General features: G+C 38.4%; 1 protein-coding gene across 2 annotated transcripts in view; it reads left to right on the top strand.

The window, feature by feature from the left end:
- The window catches only part of LOC121731843, a 39,026-nt gene that overhangs the window by 13,604 nt on the left and 1,760 nt on the right, over window positions 1-23,662 (top strand). Inside the window, exons 2-10 of one of the 2 annotated variants that reach the window (XM_042121508.1) lie at window positions 14,331-14,393; window positions 17,599-18,366; window positions 18,452-18,624; window positions 18,972-19,588; window positions 20,403-20,530; window positions 20,883-21,218; window positions 21,730-21,828; window positions 22,705-22,930; window positions 23,378-23,577. In XM_042121508.1, coding sequence (XP_041977442.1) covers window positions 17,599-18,366; window positions 18,452-18,624; window positions 18,972-19,588; window positions 20,403-20,530; window positions 20,883-21,218; window positions 21,730-21,828; window positions 22,705-22,930; window positions 23,378-23,577 — 2,547 coding nt within the window. In that variant the 5' untranslated portion in view covers window positions 14,331-14,393. The remainder of the gene's footprint in view (window positions 1-14,330; window positions 14,394-17,598; window positions 18,367-18,451; window positions 18,625-18,971; window positions 19,589-20,402; window positions 20,531-20,882; window positions 21,219-21,729; window positions 21,829-22,704; window positions 22,931-23,377; window positions 23,578-23,662) is intronic. The other variant, XM_042121509.1, reaches the window with a different exon arrangement.

A 23,662-nucleotide genomic window follows, 5' to 3' on the forward strand; every position in this document is an offset into this window, starting at 1 on the left:
TAAAGCCTTGTCGAACTGCAAATTATTCAAGCACCTGAGCAGCTGTGTTTACCAGACATTAATATGTCTGGTTTCTTACTGAATAAAATTACAGGCGACCTTTGTCTCATAGAAGGTCGTGAAATTTTGTCTCGAATTTTTATTTAAATATACATTTCGTCAATCAATATTCTGTAAAGTCTATAATAAACAGTGAATAATGTTCCTCATGAAGCAATAATTATAATTAACATTCAATACAAATAAATTATTAATAATAATTACATTAAGTGCAGTATTGCAACATTGATCGCTTATAGTACCTAAGTCCTAACCCTATAAATAACAGTATGACTAAGTTAAGATGAAAAAACCCACTCGGGTAAGTAGTTATCTTCGGGGGTGAGGAAGTCATGAGACTATTATATGGTCTACACTACACATGTCACGTACGTAGACAAAGCCAATAGCCATAGGTTACACGCTCAATCTGGCATCAGTTCAGTCCATCAATCTGAGATTGACGCCAGATTCAGAGTCTGTCTGTGTGTCACCAGGCTGTATCTTAAGAACCGCTATAGCTAGAGTTCTGAAATTTTCACAAATTGTGTATATCTGTTGCCGCTATAACAACAAATACTAAAAACAAAATAAAATTAATATTTAAAGGGGGCTCCCATACAACAAACGTGACTTTTTTGGCCTTTTTTGCTCGATATCAATAACAGCAACACATAGGCACTTGAAATATTCACGAAATACTCAGTTGTGTTTATGTTTTAATAATAAATAATAAAATTTGAATAAATTAAATAATTAAGGGGGCTCCCACACAAAAAATACAATTTTCAGCCTATTTTTTTTCTCTTATTGTGGTACGGAACCCTTTGTGCGCGGGTCTAACTCGCACTTGGCTGATTTTTTTGACATTTTGCGTCGAAAGTGCTTTCAAGCGTAGCGTGGGGTTGCCTAATGCCTTTGACATAAGAAAAGCGCCCTCGAAAACGCATTTTTTTTTGTTAAGCTGTACTAGACTTTGCCCGCAATTTCTCACAGAATTTGGTCGAAAACCGTGCATTTTCCGTTATGTTAACTATCCTAGAAATAAATTAGGTATTTAAGAATGCAGCTGACCCTAACTTGAATACATACTTAAACCTAGATCTAAAAATCTGTAAGGTCTAGAAAACCGATTTTTTTACACAAGTAACTTCAGTTCATGAAGATTTAGGCTTAGAACCATAAAACCTAAATTTGCTCAAAATACTTTTTTCATAATCATTATAGTTCGTCTTTTATTCATAGTAAAACTAACTTGGCAATGATTCCGCGTCGTCCTTTTTCACCTGGCATTATATGAAAGACGAATGAAGAAAGAAGAATGAAGAAGTGAGTGTGAAAAGAAAAGGACAATGTTTGATTTTTTGGATCAGTAGCCCTCTTAATTACGCTGAAGCCAAATCTTTTGTTATTTCTTAAAATTAAAATAATTTAATTCAAAGCCACACGCGCGGCGGTCCTACGTAGTTTGATCAATAATCAATATTAATAATTTGCCAATCCCCAAATTGATCGCAACCAACATCTACGGGAAAGCGAAAGCTGTCTATGAATCAATTTATATCATAGTACTCGTTTTAATAAGAATTAAGAAGTAATAGATGCTAAATGGTAGTTTATGATTAATTACATATACAACATTAGTTATGAGATTCAGAAGATGCCAATCTGCCCGCGTTGTTTCAGCACCAGCACTCATGTCTGACAGCGCTGTTATGATAACATTATAGAATTCCATTGTATTGTTATTTGTTACTATTAAAATGTTTGTTGCACGCAATCTTTTTGTCTGCGGATTGCTCGACATTCAATGCGCATTGTAAGAATATAATTATTGTTGCGGATTTTTTCATTTCTTATTTACGAATTCCGATCGGTAATTCAATTTCATCGATAAAATTAGAAGCTGCTGCTATTATCACCTGCTGCTGGTGAAGTTACCTAAAATAAAACGTCTATAGATATATTATTGTTTCCCTCTGCTTCCTATTAAAAGTAATAAAAATATATTGACGAAAACCACCACATACAGCGAGAAAAAATAAGTGTATAGGCAATATTAGGAGTTTGACGTCTGATTACGCAGATACGGATGATAATGTTATGATAAAAATATTAACGCGTATCAAACGATACACTGATAGCGGTCATCATAATAGTATATCAAGTATCATAATAATAAGCTAGGGTGGATCTAGGATTATTTTCAGGATTAGAGAGTCTACGCTCGCCTGCCATGAGTGCAGTAGCGCTGCGGAGGACACGGCCCAGCACCTGTCCTCGTTGGGTCATGCAGCGCCATGATCTCATGGCGGTGCTTGGAAGTCGCCTCGCTTTCGAGCATGGTTTACTACATGCTCAAGAGTGACGAGGCCTTTGTTACCATCCTGTCACAGAAAGAGGCCGCGGAGCGGAACAGAGAGGATGATCCAGTGGCGACCTTACCCATTGCGAGGCCCCGGGCGGAAGGTCTTTACGAGGCCCTGGGCGGCAGGTCTTTGCGAGGCCCTTTGTCTTACGAAAAAAAACCTTGCGAGGCCGATCCCGATGGGTACGCGATTCCATACTAAATATCCAAAATCCCATACTAAACACCTCGCCGGATACCACTTGGGTATTACCGCTACCCACGGCGGCGCGGCGGTATAGCGGATAACTCTCCGGTTTGAATAGGCCTTTATACTCCAAGAGTGCGACGAGTTCTCGTTTTTAGAGTTGAAGTAGTTGTGACCTTAGTTGTGACCTTATTTGTGACAGACTGATATTCAAATGTTGTGTACTTGGGCCCTTCCGAACTCCATCATCTTATATACTTTATCATGTTAGTTGTTAATCTTACAATTTCTTAAATAAGAATGTCCGATTTTATGTGTGTATTGATAATAATTTGATACTAAGCATTTTACTTAGTCTTGTTACGCTAACAGTACAGTAAGCTCGCTAATGAACCTCGGAAATTATCATTTTTCTCTGGGAATGTCAGACGAAGCGTGAAAGACGATTATTGTTGAAAGACATTGAGTTCTCGGTTGATTTTTTTAACCTTGCTTAAGTTAAAAACAATTTCATAATTTCGCTTGGCCGAACGTAACTATTAAGTCATTATCCCCAACATTAACGTATAGAAATCAATAAACGTATTTTTGTACTTCCTTGGAATGTGATTGCAATATAAGTTAAATGACCTCTGAAAGCACTTAACTTAAAAACAGTTCCACCCTTTAGTAGCCTACGAGTATCTTTAAAGTCTGCCTGGAGGTGATCTAGTTTTTGCTCCTTCTCGCAGACAAAATTGCAGGTTACACTAATTAGTGTATCTTGTTAATTATTGACCAGATGTTATAGATGAAGAGGAAAATTACAAAATCACTTGACGATAATTATACATAACAATCAATATAATTGATTAATTTAAATGCTTACTTGTAATAAAGATTACTTAAATTGTATTTTAATTCCGTCAGTTACATTTAAAATGTTATACAGGGTGTAACAAAAATAAGTGATAATACTTTGGGGTGTGTACGTGTTCCTTGTAGAGAGTTCACTGTGAAAGTAGCAGCGCTGAAAGACCAACATTTTTTTTCACTTTTGTATAGGGAAACTTGTGACGCTCGGGCCCTTGCCCATACAAAAGTGAAAAAAAATCGTTTTTATACAAAGGATATACAAAAGATCAATTCCACATACTTTAATTTGAAATTGCGTACAAAGTGCCTTTTTAAAGGATTAATTTCTTTACGACATAATTTTTCACTGTTGATTTCAATTTAGAAATTTCACAATGATCAAGGGTTTTTTTGTCTATATTATATGTTTTCTAATATAAATAATATGCAAGGCTCTAGTGTCAAACTTCTTCAAAAAGCCTTAACCAAAATTTTGTGTGCTCACATCCAATTTTCATAAATCTATACTAATATTATAAATGCGAAAGTATCTCTGTCTGTCTGTCTGTCTGTCTGTCTGTCTGTCTGTCTCGCTTTCACGCCAAAACTACTGAACCGATTGCAATGAAATTTTGTACACAGTTATTCTAGAGTCTGAGAAAGGACATAGGCTACATTTTGATGTGGGAAAATATCTTATTTCCATGAAAATATCGATGAAAATTTATTCGCATTGCGCAGGCCAGCGCTCATCCCGGGGGTCCTGGGTTCGAGTCCCGCAGGCGGAACAAGTTTTCAATGTTCCTGGGTCTTGGATGTGTATTAAAATAATATTTCAAAAATCTTAAATATATTTTATGTATAATATTATAAAAAATCCAGAAATATATCGATGCAATTTAGTTCTAATACGATTCAACAGATGGCGTTTTATTTTATTTTAGTTCTAATACGATTCAACAGATGGCGTTTTATTTTTTACTTAAATATATTTTATGTATCTATACTTCTATACTAATCCATACTAATATTATAAATGCGAAAGTATCTCTGTCTGTCTGTCTGTCTGTCTGTCTGTCTCACTTTCACGCCAAAAACTAATATTATAAATGCGAAAGTATCTCTGTCTGTCTGTCTGTCTGTCTCGCTTTCACGCCAAAACTACTGAACCGATTGCAATGAAATTTTGTACACAGTTATTCTAGAGTCTGAGAAAGGACATAGGCTACATTTTGATGTGGGAAAATATCTTATTTCCATGAAAATATCGATGAAAATGAATTCGCATTGCGCGTGGCCAGCGCTCATCCCGGGGGTCCTGGGTTCGAGACCCGCAGGCGGAACAAAAAGTTTTCAATGTTCCTGGGTCTTGGATGTGTATTAAAATAATATTTCAAAAATCTTAAATATATTTTATGTATAATATTATAAAAAATCCAGAAATATATCGACGCGATGCAATGAACATTTTAGTTCTAATACGATTCAACAGATGGCGCTTTTTTTTACTTCGTTGGAACATAAAACTAATCATACTTATTAGTTATTATGTTTTTGTTTATAGTTTTTAATACGTTAGAATATTATGTGTAATAATATTATCACTTGCTATAATAATAATCAATCTATCTTATCTTATAGAACTCCTACTGCATTTCTAAGGAGTTCGATTGTGTTGTGTTGGCCTATATTCCATCCAGAAAATATATCAATGCAATCAACATTTTAATTCTAATATATGAAAACAGATGGCGCTTTATTTTTTACTTCATTATTATAACAGAACTACTCATACGGTACCTACTTTATTATATATTATTGTTTTTATTCATAACTAGCTGTTGCCCGCGACTTCGTCCGCGTGGACTTTAGTTTATAGCGCGCGGTGTCAACAAAATTTGTGTCAAATTTAAAAACTTTTTAAAACCCTGGTAAGTGGTACCCCTCTTAGGGCCGCGCTACACCGGAATGGCAGCGCTGAAAGTGCTCGCCTCGCCGCTGCCATTCCGGTGTAGCGCGGCCCTTAATTAATCAAAATACCCAAAAACAGCTGTGCAGTGTGCACATAATCTGTACTAATATTATGAATGCGAAAGTATCTCTGTCTGTCTGTCTGTCTGTCAGTCTCGCTTTCACGCCAAACGCCAAAACTACCGAACCGATTGTAATGAAATTTTGTATACTGATAGTCTAAAGCCTGAGAAAGGACATAGGCTACTTTTTTACTGGAAAAAAGGGTTGTAAGGGTCGTAAATTTGTTCAAAAAATTCATAATAGATGGCGCCGTGCGTCTTCTACATCGCGCTGACGCTTGCTCAAAAGTCTTTCTATAAGCGGTGGTATCATCTTACATTTAAGTCTCGATTTTTTTCGATTGTTATATCTATTCTACGGTATTAAATAACTCAGTACTTTATCTGTGCAGGCAGTGACGTAACCTTAAGACCAAATTTCACCAACGACTGTTAAAGTTAATGCTCGAATTAGTATCACGTTAGCTGTTTTGTTTTTCATATGAATGAAAGAGAAGACAGGATATTTTAACAAGCTGTTAACACTAACAGACGTTGGTGAAATTGGGGCTAAACCTATCAATGATAAATAGTTTATGGGTAAAGTTGTGTAATTGGGGGGGCTAAATAAGCTTTAAAATTTGGCATAATATATAAAGTTTAACATACAAAAATGAAGTACTTATTGTTTGCACACTGCACAGCTGTATTGATTTAAGGGGTACCAGGGTTTTTTTTATAAAAGCTTTTGACACCAATTTTGTTGACATCGCGCGCTATAAACTGAAGTCCACGCGGACGAAGTCGCGGGCAACAGCTAGTGATCCATAATAATGTAGCGGACCAAACAGCGTACAGTCCCGGATTGTGTCTTTAAAAGTTTTTGAGATTAAGGTCTGGTAAAGGTCTGAACTCTGAAAAGATAACCCCTCAGCCCTCACACGGTTTTTTTTAATGAAATAAGGGGGCAAACGAGCAAACAGGTCACCTGATGGAAGGCAACTTCCGTCACCCATGGACACTCGCAGCATCAGAAGAGCTGCAGGTGCTCTGGTTTTTGCTTGTCGGTTGCCGGCAAGGTTGCCGGCCTTTTAAAAGGGGATTGGGTAATAGGGGAGGGTAGGGATGGGAAGGGAAGGGAATAGGGGAGGGTAGGGAAGGGAATAGGGTAGGGGAGTGGGCCTTCGGTAAACTCACTCACTCGGCGAAACACAGCGCAAGCGCTGTTTCACGCCGGTTTTCTGTGAGAACGTGGTATTTCTCCGGTCGAGCCGGCCCATTCGTGCCGAAGCATGGCTCTCCCACGTCTAAAAACTTCTTTTGAGTCTCTCAAGTATATACCAACAACACGTATGGCAAAACAATATTATTACCAGCCCCTTAGTTCTTTCTTATACGATGGCCAATTAAATAGCCGTTCGAAGTTCGAACCAAAGCAGTCACCATCACCACCTTTATACCCCATAACCACCTGATTAGATCACCAGAGCTATTACATTAAAGCTTCCTATTTGCTATTTCCTAAGCCTGGTTAGTGTCGAACGTAATTTATTAACCGGCGGAGGAAACATAAACGACGAAATGACGCTACTTGATCTCCAGCGAGATATTACACGATCGCCGGTCACGTTACAACGATACATACAAATGAGGCGATTTTTGGCGTACCTACTCTACTAAGGGCCAGTTACATAATTGACTAATGACTATGATGGCAAAAAATCCTCAGTGGTTAAATGGTTTTGAGCGTGGCTCTTGACTCGGAGGTCATGGGTTCGATTACCTCGTTGGAAGCATGTCATTAAACTGCTGATTGTCTGACAATTAGTCGGATGTGCATGTAAAAAGCCTGCGCCTGATCTTTCTCCTGTCGTGTCTGTCGTTCGTCCCACTGGGTTATGAGAGTAGAAGTAATAGAGAGTGCTTTTGTGCGTGCGTGGTTTAGATGATAATAATTTGTTAGTATGTTTTAGTAGGTTTGGTAGGGTTGCATATCTTATATCTTTGAACGAGCAATTCTTGTATATATATATATATATATATATATATATATATATATATATATATATATATATATATATATATATATATATATATATATATATATATATATATATATATATATATATATATATATATATATATCAAGGAACACGTACACACCCTAAAGTATTATCACTTATTTTTGATACACCCTGTATATGTTGTATATCTCTCTCTGAATCTCGGAATCAACTCCAAAGATTTTCATGAAATTTAGTATATAGGGGGTTTCGGAGGCGATAAATCGATCTAGCTAGGAATCATTTTTAGAAAATGTAATTTTATTCGTTTTTTCGCATACCGAGCAAAGCCCGGTCAAATAACTAGTTATTAGTAATGCTCCTAAAGTATTACAGTGCATACTGCAAAATATTAAACTTGTTTAATTACTCTCGTCTCTCTGTTTCATTGTCTCGTAGTTAATATGACGCTGTATGTTTGTACATCACGTCTGTTTGTCTGTCCGTATCTTATCTACCGTTACCCTCTTTATTTGTATATGTGATTCAACACATACGTATGTCACGACTCACGAATCACCAAATCAGCTGATTTAGGAGGGACCTTACTGCTATGTTTTTATATATTAGCTATGTTGTTATATATTGTACGTTTTGGTTATTAATCTGATTAAGCAATAATTCGGACTTAAATGGAGATTTATTAACTTTAATATAAAATTAATAATAACTGTGTAATAATTTAAATATTTACTATACTTAATTAAAATTTATAATTTGGGTAAGAATAGGCTCAACCTGTAGGCTGTAAGCATAGGCATGCGTTACAGCACTTCCCTTCTTTCTCACTTTGCCTATGCGTACACTCGCATGCAAGAACGTGCAAACACCACCACCACATCAGCAATAATGTTAGCAAATTCATGCAAGATGCACCACTATGCAGGTTGAAAACCTCGACGCGCGTTTCGCCCCAACACCGGAGCATCCTCAGGATGTGGACTCTGCGAACGTCTGTCAAGTATCCGACTTTACGGATGCAGTTAGGTTAGGTTAATATAGTTATTAGTTAGTAAGCTATAGTTTTTATTATTCGTAGTCTGCAGGCTTAGTACGGCCACAGTAGATATGAAAAATAATAGAAACGCTGTCAGTTTTGACGGACAAACTTTTCGGAAAACAAAAAGTTTTCCTTTGTTTTTCCATCACTTTGTCTACTTTACGGTAATAATAAACCTTTATATGGTGGCCACGCTAAGCATTGCCTCGTCTCGTCTCATTTCGGTATGAAATTACTCCGAATGCGTTTGGGTCATCAGCATCACTCATCAGTCATCAGTTCATCACTCTTCCGAGTTATTATAATTATGTTATATAATATATAATTGATTGTACTGTCGGTTTTGATATAAATTATCATCAGGTGAGTACACCTCTACGTTAAGTATAACGTAGGTAGTTTTGAATTTTATTTAAAACTACCTATTAACTACTATTTGATTATATTTAATTATTTAAAACTACCGACGTTATGTACACCTGATAATGATTTATATCGAAACCGGTCGTGTTAAAGTTAAATTTGTAGTAAATAATGAATAATTATAGTGGAAAAGTGCATGTAGTATTGTGTTTTATTTGTGTTTATTTATGTTATATTATGTGAAATCCGTCGCAGAGGTCAATCACCCTAAAATGGAATATATAAACAGCTGTTATATTTTATAAATAAATATTAATGGAGTGAAATAAATATGATAAAAAAAAACGTATACGTATTTATGAAATGTACATATATACCTATGATAGCTTATTAAAACGCGTCCTTTGAACAGGTCTTGCAGGATATATTCTTGTTGTAGACGTCGAATCGTTAAAATATTTAAATAATGTTACTTTATTAAAATTATAATTTCCATAAATAGCAAGCCAATCGTTTGCTATAATTTATAGAAATTATAATATCCTTCTGTTAATGATTGGTTTCCAACTGAATTAAAAATCTATCTCCCTTTTTATAGTAAGAATAGATAGATAAACACTTGATTGTTCACATTTTCAATTACAATTATGTTACTAAAACTAAAGGAGAAACGTAAATGTGGTCAAGGACAGCTTTATCGCTATAAGCGATCTCTTCCAGTAGCCCTAGCATGGCCAAAATCAAAAACCAAAATATTTATTTCTAAATAGGTTAACAAAGTTAACACTTTTAGAACGTCTGCATGAGGCCTACCACCGGTTCGGGAACTAACCCGGAGAAAAGATAAAACAATCAAGGCCACAGTAGAAATACGAAAGTACTTATAGTATCCGATGCGAACTTTATCGCGGCTAGCCGCGACCAAAGCCGCGACTGACAAAAATTCAATCAAAATGCCACTTTATGACATAGATTATAGTCTCCACAGTTTATCTATACTAGGTCTACAGGCAACCCTACAGGGAAGGAAATATTATTAAACTATTCGTTTCTGAGTGCTGCAGTTAGTGTTAATTATATTACGATTTCGCGTCTTCGACACCTTACTAAGTACTGACTGTTTACTATAATGATTAACCGTAAATCACGGCCCGCACTCTCGTCAGTAAGGCTTCAGTCTCGAAACCAGCGTGCAGCGGGGCGGGAGCGGCGCGGCGGCGCGTGACAATGTAAATATTTCTATGGACAGGCCCCGAAAACCGGCGGCGCGCGGTGTACTAGACGGCTTATCCAAGCCCGCCGCGCTGCCCGCTGGTTTCGAGACTACGAGCTACTGGTTACGAGCTTACGGCGATGATCGCGCACGGGCCTCGCTCTCACTTTTATCATAATTAGCCGAACCACGCGATCGATTCTGTCACGGCCGGTTCGCGGAAGTGTCCGCTAATTACGCCGGTTTTATAGAAATGTGTAATTACCTCCTCTAGCTCGCGATACTCAGCTGTTGTTGTCGAGGATAATGTTATGTAATACTTGAAATAGCGAACGTGCGAACATTTCATACGAAAATGTTCATAATATTTAGGAGTATATTGCAAGAAATTAACGGAACCTAAATTAAGGGGCACATTGCGTTAACGTTATTGAAATTAGATGACAATATTATAAGTACTAAAATTATCTTAACTACTAGGCTCCTGACACCTGAGTTAAAATTAAATTAAATGAATAAAGAACAAATTTTTCTTAATAAAAAATTTGTTTGGCTATTTGAATGACATGCCTATTGCTAATAATTGACTTCTGAATATATTATATTAAGCTACTTTAAAAGTTTTTCTTGTTAGTCATCAGTAGGTAGTCTTGAATATTCATTAGCACCGTTTCGGAGTTTTGCCTCCCATTCAGATGAATTAATGAGTATATAATAATTATATATATTAGAAGCAGGTCATTAAAATACACCTGTCAGAATTTGTACTGTCATTAGCCCGTTTAAGATGACTATAATAATTAATGATCTATAGGTTTACTAGAATCTGATGGCAAAAAGTGAGAAAATAAATTGAATCTAGCAATATCGGGGTAATTGGAATAAAACATTTTGATCCTTTTTTTAACTTCTTAGATCGTAGCTTAGTTAAAGAATTGAAAGTTAATAATAACAACATTGTCATAGTCACAAACATATTGTGCGCTTTTATAATTTTGGACGTGGCGATAATATCGTGGACGTCCGCGGTAAAACGATAACATAGGGAAGTAAAATGTATATATGAAGACGCTTTTAAATTTCCGTCGACGATAACTTTTTACGTGCACGTTAGAGGACATCATGACGTCTACACTCTTCTGAACCGCACAAAACGCCCGCGGTGCGTAAAATCAAAAGGGCATTTAACGTACCCAACGTTTTTTGTGGAAGTCGGCGTCCACGATAACGGATAACGTGACGCCCGAAATTATAAAAGCGCGCATTTTATCACCAAAAACCTTATCTAAAGTTAAACTAATATAATGTAGAGAAAAACGACATATGATTGTTATTATTTTTCAAAATTTATTAGTTAGTTATTAATAATTATGCATTGATTCATAATATTATGAGGCAAAAAGCACATAGCTGCGTCAACTTTGGATAAGCCTGGGCTTAATAATTATAAATAACCCAACATTGACTGGGCTGGCCCAGTCAATGTTGGATTATTTATAATTATTTAGATTATATTCAATGTACGTATGTATGTATATGTTATCTTTTACTTGTACGTCACTGAATAGTTCGATACATCTGACTGCACATTATAATATTTTAATATAATATGACTTTTTTTATCCTGGCCTGGTTTCATTGAAACCAGAGTGCTCTTGTGTATTGCGCACATACTTGGGCACTATAAAATTACTCCTGCGTAACTGGCCTGGTTTCATTGAAACCAGAGTGCTCTTGTGTATTGCGCACCCACTTGGGCACTATAAAACTACTCCTGCGTAATGTGCTCTTATGTATTGCGCACACACTTGGGCGCTATAAAATTACTTCTGCGTAACACGGCCTGGTTTCAGAACGCGTCGTGGCCGTTTTCATTAGGGCCACAACACGGATTCGCGTCGTGGCTGTTTTTAAATGCTCAGAACGCGTCATGGTTTTACTCGATTACCACAATGAGTTGTGGTCGAATAGCACGTCAGCCACGACACGAATTTCACTATGTGGTGTTTCTGTGATTACCAGAACGCGTCGTGGCCGTTTCACTATGACCACACCGCGTTGTGAGCTATTTTTAACCGACTTCCAAAAAGGAGAAGGTTATACGTTCGTCTGTTTATATATTTTTTTTTATGTTCAACCATAACTTCGCCGTTCGTGGACCGATCTTCATGATTCTTTGTTGTTGTACAGGGTTAAATCCGAGGTTGGTACCACGTTCATAAAAATGGTGATCTGATGATGGGATCTACAAGGAATTGAGGGGACTCCTTGAAATTTGTATGAAAACATATAGTGATTTCAATTTTTTCTGAAGTGTTTCAGGCATATACTACCAAAAAGTAAGATTTTGCACCAGGATGTACCCTGGTTCCGAAGGTACCCAACAGAACTTTTGAATCCTTATAGATACAAGTTCGAGAATTTTGGCTTTATTTATACTACTCCAAGCAAAAGCCAATAAATTCTACATTATTTCTGCTGAACAAAGGCTAAATTTTATTGTGGAAAAAATTGGGTTTCGTAAGATATTTGTGTTTTTCGGACGCTAGGTGTAAAATCAACCAGAAAAGTTACTTATTTTGCGTACGCTGCCGAAACTATATAAGATAGAACCATAAAATGTTCTAAATAATTGTAGATCTTACAAATACCTACAAAAAAGTCCCCGAGACACACTATACTTATCTATGTCGAGTAAGGCACAATAACAATTTTGGACAACATTTAAACGCGTTTATTTTTATTTATTAATCCTTATGAAAATAAATTATTTCATCAGTAAGTACGGTTTATGTAGATAACATTTGGTCTTTGAATGATTAAAATTGGACGTTTAGTTTTGAAATTATGGCAAAATGAAAATATAACGATAGTGGGCGTCACCAAGCGGGGGTGCGCGTGCGGGAGGAAGACAATCTGTGCAGTGTGCACTATATGCATCCCTTCGGATAATGACTGCGTCCGCGACGTCAATGTCAGTGTTGCAGTCTGTGAATTGACCTGAGAATCAGTTTGCTGACCGACTGTTTCCTGGGTACGCTTTTTGCAGCCGTAACCGACATCCACGCGGGCGGAGCCGCGGGCGACCGCTAGTAATAATATGTACAACTCTAAGGCAACAAGCTATAAGTAATATAGCCTTGTGGTCTCATAGGTAACTAAAAAGGGTAAAATTATTATTTTTAACAAAAAATTAAAACCGACTTCCAAGTCGGTACCAGCTTACCTTAGCGTAAGTTCTAATATATCAAGGATCTCAGAACTTTTCCGGGCTGGTAGCGACTTCAAAAGTACGAAGATTGAGTACAGAAATAGTTGAGGTTTAGGCGAAGTCTGAAGACGGCACTATAATAACGAATAAGAATTATTTGATTCCTTTTAGATTATTTTTAAGAATATTACTTTTGTTTTTACCTTGGAAGTCGGTTTAAATTTTTTGTTAAAAAATAATAATTTCCCTCACTGAGCGTTTTCGATCTTTGAGCGTAACATATATAAATATGCAGCTAGCCGCACCGCTACCTGGCATGCCCTTATCGCCCAGTTGTCCTTTGACTTGTTTTTATATTCGTCGCTCCAATTTAAAGTTGACGTCCAAATTATATTTTAATTATTGATAAATTAAAGTGTATTGACCTTTCACTATCCTCGTATCGGGGGACTTAATTGATCGCTAAAACACGGAAATGCGTCTAGCCCTTTTGTCCGGAAGTAGAATGTAAATCGAGACAGCGCAATCCCGTAGGATTTACTTCTTATAACGGGTTCTAAAGAATACTTTTTGAATAGTTTTATATTGACCATGCAGAAACTATAATTACTTGTATGATGGCCAATTGTCATTATTCCAATCCAGTAATATTATAGACAGCTGGATTGCTACTGGAAATATGTAATCCGGCCATAAGAGAATATGGAGGAACTGCAGTTATGGATAGCAACAACAACAAGTAAATAATAGGAAAAACTTGAGAAGTGTCAAGGGACACCGGGATGGAAGTTCTAAATTTCCCGCCAGTTGACGTCATCGCCATATCAAAAAAATAAGTGTCGGTTAACAAGTGTCGTTCCGTCTAGTCCTCTTTCGAGTTTCGCAACGCGCGATAAGGAATTTCTTTCCAACAAGTTTCGGATTGACACAATTTCGCAGCATTTTTATGGGTGCTTTGGATTACGCCTATCGAATGCTTTATGTCAAAGTGTACAGAGTCATAACTCCTACCGTGGTCTCAAGCGCTTCGTTGGTTTCAGGAGCGGCTCTCAGGAGTTTCGTAGAGATGTGCGCTGCGCCTGCCACCTGACGGCCCAGACAAGGTATTTGAAGCCAAACGAGCGTAATTTGTGAATTGTGAGTCGCAGAATTTCGGTTGGCAGAAATTCTGTCGCATTCAGTTTCATACAAAAGTGCTGTTTGATTCGCACGAGCGTAATTTTGTGAGTATTGATTTGTATGAAAAGATATTATTTACGCGACCGAAATTCTGCGACTCACAAGTCACAACTCACAAATTACACTCGTTTGGGTTCACCCTTATAATTATTGTAATTTTTGTTATATATTTGTTACATAGCCGCATATACACATATTCACTACTCGTAAACAAATTGTAGAAAGCAATAACATTCCAAATGTAGAGTAAATAAATGTTTTTTAAATTGTGAGTTTTCTAGGTTCTGTTATTTTTATTACCTACTTAGGGTGGGTTGCACCAGAGGCGTGGTTATAGTTACAGTTATGGTCAAAGTTATGGTTATAGTTAAGGCTAACTTTAACATCTTTAACCTTAACTTTGACCACAGAATTTGACAGATGACAGCTGGTCCGACAAGGCTTTAAATGAACGTGGGCGGGGGCGCTGCTGGTAAAGGAGAACTGTCAAAAATAGCGTTTTTGTATGATGACGGCGTAAGTTCCTTTTTTCGCGACGTTCATTTAAAGCCTTGTCGAGCTCAAGGACATCGTTAAATATGGCGTCCATTATTGACTTAAACAAAGATTTGACATTTTGCATTGTAGTTAAAGTTATAGTTAAAGTTACAGTTATAGTGATGTTCGGGCCACACTAACGAGAAACGCCGTTAATTATCGCGTTAATTCTAAAACATGTTATAGCATTATCGCCTTTAATTAGTGGCATGTAAAGGCGATAATGCTATAACATGTTTTAGAATTAACGCGATAATTAACGGCGTTTCTCGTTAGTGTGGCCCGAACATCAAAGTAAGTTGGTGCAACCCACCCCTTGTTAATCTACCACAGCTACATATCGGTGGTAGGCAAATTGTAGAGAGCAATACATTCTAAATGTTGAAAAAAAGTTATGTTTTTAAAAGTGTCTACTGTCTATATCTAAAACTTGTTTCATACACAGTTTTTAATGTTTTTAACTAAAGTATCCTATAAGATCGTTGTATAGATGAAAAATCTCAGAAACTCATCATTTATAAGATAAATAAATTCGAAACTATCACTCTTTAGAATTGGATACAGCTGATATATTATGTATGTATGTGTAACGAATGTCTTGTTTTTTTAATAACCAAACAACATTTAAAGAATTACTTAGTTCGTAAAAAATTAATTACATTTAAATATGATAATAATTTAAACGCGGCAATGAACATTCTTAAATTAATAATAATGTGCAATAGCCGGGTAAGTCGTTGGCGCTCGTAGTACCATTACTACGAGCTGTGAGAACCACTCACCGTAATGGCGCGGATTTGGCCGTAGCCGAGGTCGCCACTTGCACCCAATTAGTTACGCTGAATGTTCTCACCGACTGCCGGCCACGAAAAGGGCGTTTCTTCACAGTATCATAATTATTATGATTTAAGTATTACATTGCAAAAATGCGATATGAAACTTGATATGATACATTACATTACTTCATCATCGTCATCATATCAGCCTATAGTCGTCCACTGCTGGACTTAGGCCTCTCACGATGAACGTCGAGATGACCGATCTTCGATAGTTGCAGGCCCATGTTGAATGCGAGTAGCAGGAGATCGGTCATTAAACTTACAAACATTTAATAATCATTTGATTTCAATTAAGAGTTTAAAAAAGCTAACATTTTACAAAAAGACGTGATTATTGTACTCTAAAGACAATGATCACTTTATATGTTAAAGTCAGAGTCTGCATAAAAATAAAATTAAGCATAGCCTTTTATTGAAATGTTTTATTAATTTATAAAACATTTAATTAATATTATGAAGCTTTGAAATAACACGTTGGTATGATTATAAGGCTTAATAATATTGTATAATAGTCGACTTAAATCTGATGCTGTATGTTTTTTGCTGGCTCGTAAGTGGCAATCGATTTTTCCAGACAATCTTACCTCCTCAATCTTAATTCTTACCAAAATATGTTACATAATATAAAACATTGAAAGCTACGCATAAAACTTACAAACACTCATCCTTCATTTTATCAGAGTATTATAGTTGTATTATAAACATAATATTATTCAGTTATAGATAGAAAAGAAATGAAAAGCAATCGAAACATACTAATACCATAATCAGAGTATCTACAGACTACACCTACAGAATACAGTACCGAGATAGCTAGTCCCCCTCACTACTCTGTAGTCTGTAGATGTATAAGGCATAAGCGCGAATCGCTGTGTGCGTGGCCCGCCATGAGTCACGCGGTGCGGGCGGCGGGCGGCAGGGGGCGGGCGGTGCGTAGCGCCCTGAGGTCAACTGCTACGGTCCACCACGCCCCGTGCATATCTTCACCTCCGTCATTATACGCTTCATTTCACAGTAGCGAGTTCTAAGGGTCAGCTCACAGAGCGCGATGCGGCTCTACGTTTTTGGGCTTAAGCGCAAAAATATATTTTTATCACAATTTTTGCGTTTACTGTAGTAGAAGGGGGAGGTAAAAAAGCAAATAAAGCAATCTTAGTTTAATTTATTCCTATTTCCTATGGTCCAAAGTACGATGTGTAAATGTAGGTTTGTTGTCTGAACTATGTTAGCGTTGTGACTTGTACTTATAAATATTTAAAACGATGATGTTATTTAACGAGACTCATGAAATCGGTATTTCAGTGGGAGCGACTATAAAGCCATATAGCTTTATCAGCCGCAGTATATAATCTGTGCGACACTCGGCCACTCCACGCCGATTACCGCGCGTTTAGTGGCCAGTCGCGAGCCGACCACTCACTGGAACAGCAATACACTCGATAATGTTTTTATATGTCATCAAAAGTACCATCCAAAAGGATGGCGGCTTCCTTCATGTTGTCCTAGGCTTCTGGGTGCTTCATAAAAATCCAACCATTAAAAATTTTATTTAAAAAAACTTATTTAAAATGTATGGTTACTCACCCAGAGAGAGATTATAGTTATCAGCAGCAGCAGGATGTCATCTAAATTAAATAAATACCCAATAGCAATTTTTGCCACAGTGCGTCACTGTTTTCCTACTTAAGTTAATGCTTTTGTAATTATTTAATTTTTATAAAACATAAAAAAATATCAGTTTTGATATTTTCAGATGCGCTGCTGCCAGTTTGTAGTGCTTTTGCTGTTGTACCAGACGCTACCCAGTCACGAAGATGAGGCGGAGATTTGTCCGATCGGTTTCGAAGTGTCCTACACAAAAGGAAATCGCCCGATATGTCACAGACTCAAGGGCCCCGAGGCCTTCGAGGACGTCTACGAGGACTGCATCGGAAACATGTTCAGCGTCAAGCTGTACCGCGAACTAAAACTCGACAAAATCGAGCCTCCGAAACACAAGATCTGGACGGAGTACAAGTCGTTCTACCCGGGTGGACTCCCCGTGGACACGTCGCGCACGAGTCACTTCGGAGATGAACTCGCGCCCGCGTCGATCGAGTCGATCGATCGCGACATAAACATAGACGAGGAGTGGTGCGCCGTCCTCGATCCGCACACCAACTTCACCCTCGTGAAATGCTCGGAGAAGCACTACAGGTACTGCTTCGTCGATGCCTACCCGGACGCCGACGAGGTGACGAACGAGGGGTGCGAGGGTTTCGAGGGCTCGATGAGGTTTCGGAGCCCAATATCGACGTGCGTGGCGGCGGTGGAAGGCGCGGGCGGCGGCTCCGTGCGCGCGACCTGGAGCCAGGCGCGCGACCTGTGCGCCGCCCGGGGAGGCTCGCTGCTCTACAGGGGCTGGAGATACGCCAACAGGGTGTACGCCAGCAGCTCCAAGACCATTAACAGAATACTGCCGCTGGGAGTCAAGATGAACGACGACTCGCTCCGATACGACGCGCTCGATGACCATTCAGAGGTAAAAAATATTCTTATGCTTATACAAACGTTAGAGACGTTGATGTCGATTGAGATTAAGATCACAAAATGTGGTTTCTACATAGGTTCCACAATCGAAGCGGCATTTTAAGGAGAACGGGAGCAAATACGACGAGTCGTTTGGGGCCCAGCAGGAGGTGTACTGGTACCTGGTAAACAGCTCCTACGTATTCTACAACGTGGCCTGCGAGCGCGCGGTACCGCTTAGAAACCTCGGCCTGCACCTCACCATAGACTAGTAAGTTTTTTGTTTCAGCAAGAATCTCATTGTTTAATTTAAGAAACTTAACAAATGATTGGGAATGGGTCCTGATGCTCTCTTAAATTGCACAGTTTCTGATATACGGTCAAAACAGACAAAATTTTAAGTATCTAATTTTCAATTTTCGACACACAGAGAATTGCAAAGGAGTCGATTTTCAATCGAAATTACCTTGCCATATAGGCGGCGGACGTTTGCCGTGTGGCAAACTCATGTACAATTCACATGATACAACTAAACGTTCTTAATGACTTATCATTCTGAACATCCTAAAATTTGAATCAAATTCATCTTCTCAAAGTGTCATTGATTTATTTTTACAGTGACAAAAAACTGATGAAACTGGCGATAAACGACACAATAGATCCGGACGACATCACGTGCTACACCGACTCGATCGTAAGATACCCGGAACCAGTCTCAAAGGTTACGGGAGGCAAATACTGGTACCGATTAAATGAAAATGGCTACTACTGGTGCTCACACAAAGACTTGACGACCTACGCACCCAGCGAGTCCAATAAGATTTTATACATTAAAAAACCAGAGGCCGTGAAAAACGTTTTTGCGATCAAGATTCAGCTAGGCGAAGCGTACACCCCGAGCGGGTTCCAGAAGAAGTTTAAATATATATGGAAATATAAAGTGCTCAGGTATCTATACTTCAAATACCAATACGAGAATAAGTACGGAAAGCTGAACGGACCAAGTGAGGAGGGAGTGTTGAGGAAATACATGAATGAGAAAAAAGAGAACTATACCGAGGACGTGCGAAGCGATGTGAAGCGATTGTACCTAGACATGCGGACGGTGCTGGTCCACGTCCTACTGGAACCGCCCAACATGGGCAAAGTATCCCCGGGCACGTGGGAGGGCATGCGGATTGTGTACGTCAAGCCCGTGTACTTCTGCACGGACGACGGGATCGACACACCTTTAGGTATCGTTTGTATATCTTAACTTCATTTGCCCTACTCCGCTTAGTGCGAGCACTCTATAGGATCTTAAAATCACATTATAGGTAGCCCCGGTAAAAACGCAGCCCAAACTTGTAAACATGATTGACAGCCGTTGTATACAAAGTTCACGGCTCCATCACAATGTCACCTATGACCCAATTGCCACAAAATGTTTGCAATATTACATATTACTTAGTAGTATGTGGCGCTTGCTATGTTTGAACTTATTACTTATCTATACATCTATGTAACATTTATACATCTACACATATATACATCTATACATACATACATATAAATAAAATTGGAGTGTCTGTTTCTAATATTGAAAGAACCGTTTTTTATTACATGTATATGAATCTATATATTATACGCTACATACACTAAAACTACATTTTTTACAATTTTTGTCTGTATGTCTGTCTGTCTGTTTGTTCCGGCTAGTCTCTGAAACGGCTGGAGCTATTTTCCCGGGACTTTTTTTGTAGATAGCTGATGTAGTAAGGTGTAACTTAGGCTACTTTTTAACCGACTTCCAAAAAGGAGGAGGTTACATATTACTTTTTTCATATTTGTTAGTGGACTATCCATCTTTGTTATTACTTATTATACTATGTTGACGCGGACGAAGTCGCGGGAAACAGCTAGTCCTGTATATAATATTTTATTTGTGAGGCTCGTAATTGGCTTCCTATTTTCTAGTGTAAGTTATTTACTGCTTTTATTGATAGCTGTTGGTCTACCTGATAAAATAATATAAGATTATTATATTTTCACTCGTGTTCTTCTCAACAGGAGGCTCTGTTAACTCGAGCGTGTGTAAGACGCGATCGTGCGTCGGAGACTACATGGAGGGAGTGAGTTCGGTTGAAACGAAAAGGGAGGGCTGCAAAGCTCCCAACGTGGAGGCAGTGACCACACAGGTCAGTTCTGGTGTCATCTCGCAAGACTTTACTTTTGAAAGTGCTAATAATATTAATATCTGCTTTCTTGCACGGCTACTGCCTTTAAATCTAATAATCGGCCCAGAGGCGTAATTTAACGATTTGGCGCTTCAGCCATTTGCCGATCGAGCGGCAGCAGGCGCACAAAACACCAAGGATGCGAGCGTCGGCTTGGCTCCTTTGAAGGGTTAAATACGTCACTGAATCGACTGAAGCGTTTAGCTAGCATGAGGCCAATCTAATGATATTTATCTTATTAATATTTATCATATTTATTTATTAGTAACTAATAATAATGCACGAATTAAGTACTAACAGCTAACACTCGTAGACGGCGAACGATACTAGAACGTGGAGCGGCGAGAGCTCGGAGGAGTCTACAGAGTTTGCGCCTAACATAACGCTACCGTTAACCACGGAGATGTTGCCTACCTGGGAGCCCGCCCCGGATCCCTCCACGGAGCCCGTTTCGGAACCCTTCTTGGAGCCAATTCCGGAACCCTCCTCAGAGTCCTCCTCGGAGCCGTGTTCGGACCCCATAGAGGAGACGACTGCGACGGTCACCATGGTGGTGCCTCCCCGCCCGCCTAAGCCCACCACTACGAAGAAGCCAACTACTACCCCTCCGCCCATGACCACAGACTTACCTGCCACAACGGAAGTTCCGGTAAGATTGGTGCCGTGCTTCCAACGTATTTTTTTTTTCTTGTTTGGTGTTTTTGCATCTATGCAGAAAGAATATAATACTGTATGTTTCATAACTTAGCTATATAAAGAAGAAGACTATGTGTACCTAAGTCTTTTTATTTACTTCTCACTAACAAAAATATCCTTTGATCGAGACTTGCCTGGGGCATTGGCGTGCTTCCAGACCAGAGGGGTGAGCCAAGATCTTTTCGTTTTCGCTTCGTTATAAAATCGCCGATCAAAATGTTTGGAATTGACATAAGACGAGTCGAACGTCAACGTCATATTAACGAAGCGAAAACGAAAAGATCTTGGCTCACCCCCCCGATCCACACATTCTATATTTTTATTAGGAACAATAGAGTCGGGTGGCAGTGCCTGAATCAATTTTATAGCAAAACCGGCCTGGCAATTTTATAGCAACAGAATTATAGTGGCCCGTGTATGACCCTAATGTTCTGGCACCTTGAATGATGTTGTGTTTGTTGCAGCGTGATCAACAGGTGCAGGAAGTTATCAATGAACTGGAAGGCCTCCTGTCAAACGAGGGGAACCTCACCGTTGGTGACATCGATGATGTATTTACTAATGTAAGTGCTTTGAATAGGAACCTTTAAGGGTCCTTAGTTCAAATGCTTTCGCTAGTTTCGATGGCGAAGTTATATAGATCGATAGAAGTTAGATAGAAGTTAGATAGAGCCTTGGGATTCGACTTCTAACTTCGTTGTCCAAACAAGCGAATGCAATATGACTAAGCACTATGGATTACAAGAGTGTCACGAATCACGACCAAGACGTCTGTAGTTATTGATCCGCTGTTTCAAAATGCCAACGATAAACCTTGGTAGTTATCCACTAAACAAAAATATTTTCTCTATGTATTTATACGTTTTGCTTATTCGACGTCCCTGTATTTGTCTGATACTTGTATAACTACAAAGCCCGCAGGCACAATGTAGATCTTTTAAGTGGCTGCTATCTTTAAACTAAGTACTTACTTAAAGTATGTTTATTAATAGAAATTGTATCTATTATATTTATTTGTGTATAATATTTATTTATCTTATTATATATTGTATCTCATTTTGTCATTTTGTTATTTTTTATATCTATGTTTATAATTAATATTTTCAGTTAAGTATTTGTTTTGCTAAGCAATTAAGTTTACGGTTGCCTGGAAGAAACTGCTTCCAGCAGTAAGGCCGCCATTTCAAACTGTTTTTCTTTCCCTCTTTGTATCTGATTTGTTTCATTAATGGTTTGAATAAAGAGTTTTTTATTTTATTTATTTTATTTACTTAGTCAAAAATCATTGCATTATTTTTGTAATGAATTTTCTTTAGTGAAAACTTGGTATCGGCTCTTTGTTTTCCAGTAATTCAAGTTACAAGTATAATATTAATAATAATTATGTAGCTCTAAATTTTTTTAATAAAATAAATAAATAGATAACGATGCTCTTCCAGGTGGACGCTATTCTGAACGAGGACGACGACCTGGAGATCCCCGGGCAGCTGCTGGACCTGCTGGAGCAGCTGGGCAACACCGTGGTGCTGAACGACACCGAGCAGATCGTCCGGCCCAACATCGCGCTGCTGATGGCCGACGCGCGCCCCCAGAACCCCATCCGTGGCTTCCGCATCGCCGTCGTCAATGACACCTTCGAGGAACACGATTTTGAGTTTATATCCGGTACCTACTTTAATAATAATATGAATGAATTTAGGCAATGGAAATAGATGGTTGTCGAGCAAAAATATTACGCAATATCAAGCAATATCTTTGCTTTCTTAAATCTTGCAATGGAAATAGATGGTTGTCGAGAACAAATATTAAGCAATATCAAGCAATATCTTTGCTTTCAAAAAAGCAAAGATATTGTAAGTTAAGTTATCTTACGATTTATTAGAATATTTCCGAAACTTTTTTTTTTTTCTAATTTTGATCTCAAGATTTAGTTTCCTCCTCGGAAATCATACCTCGGTATGATAAATCAAAAGGTGTCCATAGTTGTGTTGTGTCCAACATGACTGTTGATCCTGGCGATAGAAAAGTTGCAATAAAATGGCCCACATTTGGCCGCAATCAATTTAAGGTTAACAAAAAGATGTTTTTGAATTAAGAACCTTCCGTTTTTAGAGGCACCAAACTCGACGGTCCTGAACGCGGGAGAGAGTGAGGTGGTGGTGAACCTGCCCCCGTCGGTGTCGGAGTCGGAGCGGCGCGTCAGCTTCGTGGTCTTCCGCAACGACCGCGCGTTCCATTCCCAGGGCTTCGCCGTCAACAGCCGCGTGCTCAGCGTCAACGTTGAAAACGTCACTCACTTCCACGGAGGAGAGGTGAGGAATAATTTTATAAACTATAAAAGTGTTATAAAATTGTTCTGTATACGAGCTTCGTGACCAACGATAAGAAATATGAGCT

Source organism: Aricia agestis, chromosome 11 (genome assembly GCF_905147365.1).
Source record: "Aricia agestis chromosome 11, ilAriAges1.1, whole genome shotgun sequence".
Classification (NCBI taxonomy): domain Eukaryota; kingdom Metazoa; phylum Arthropoda; class Insecta; order Lepidoptera; family Lycaenidae; genus Aricia; species Aricia agestis.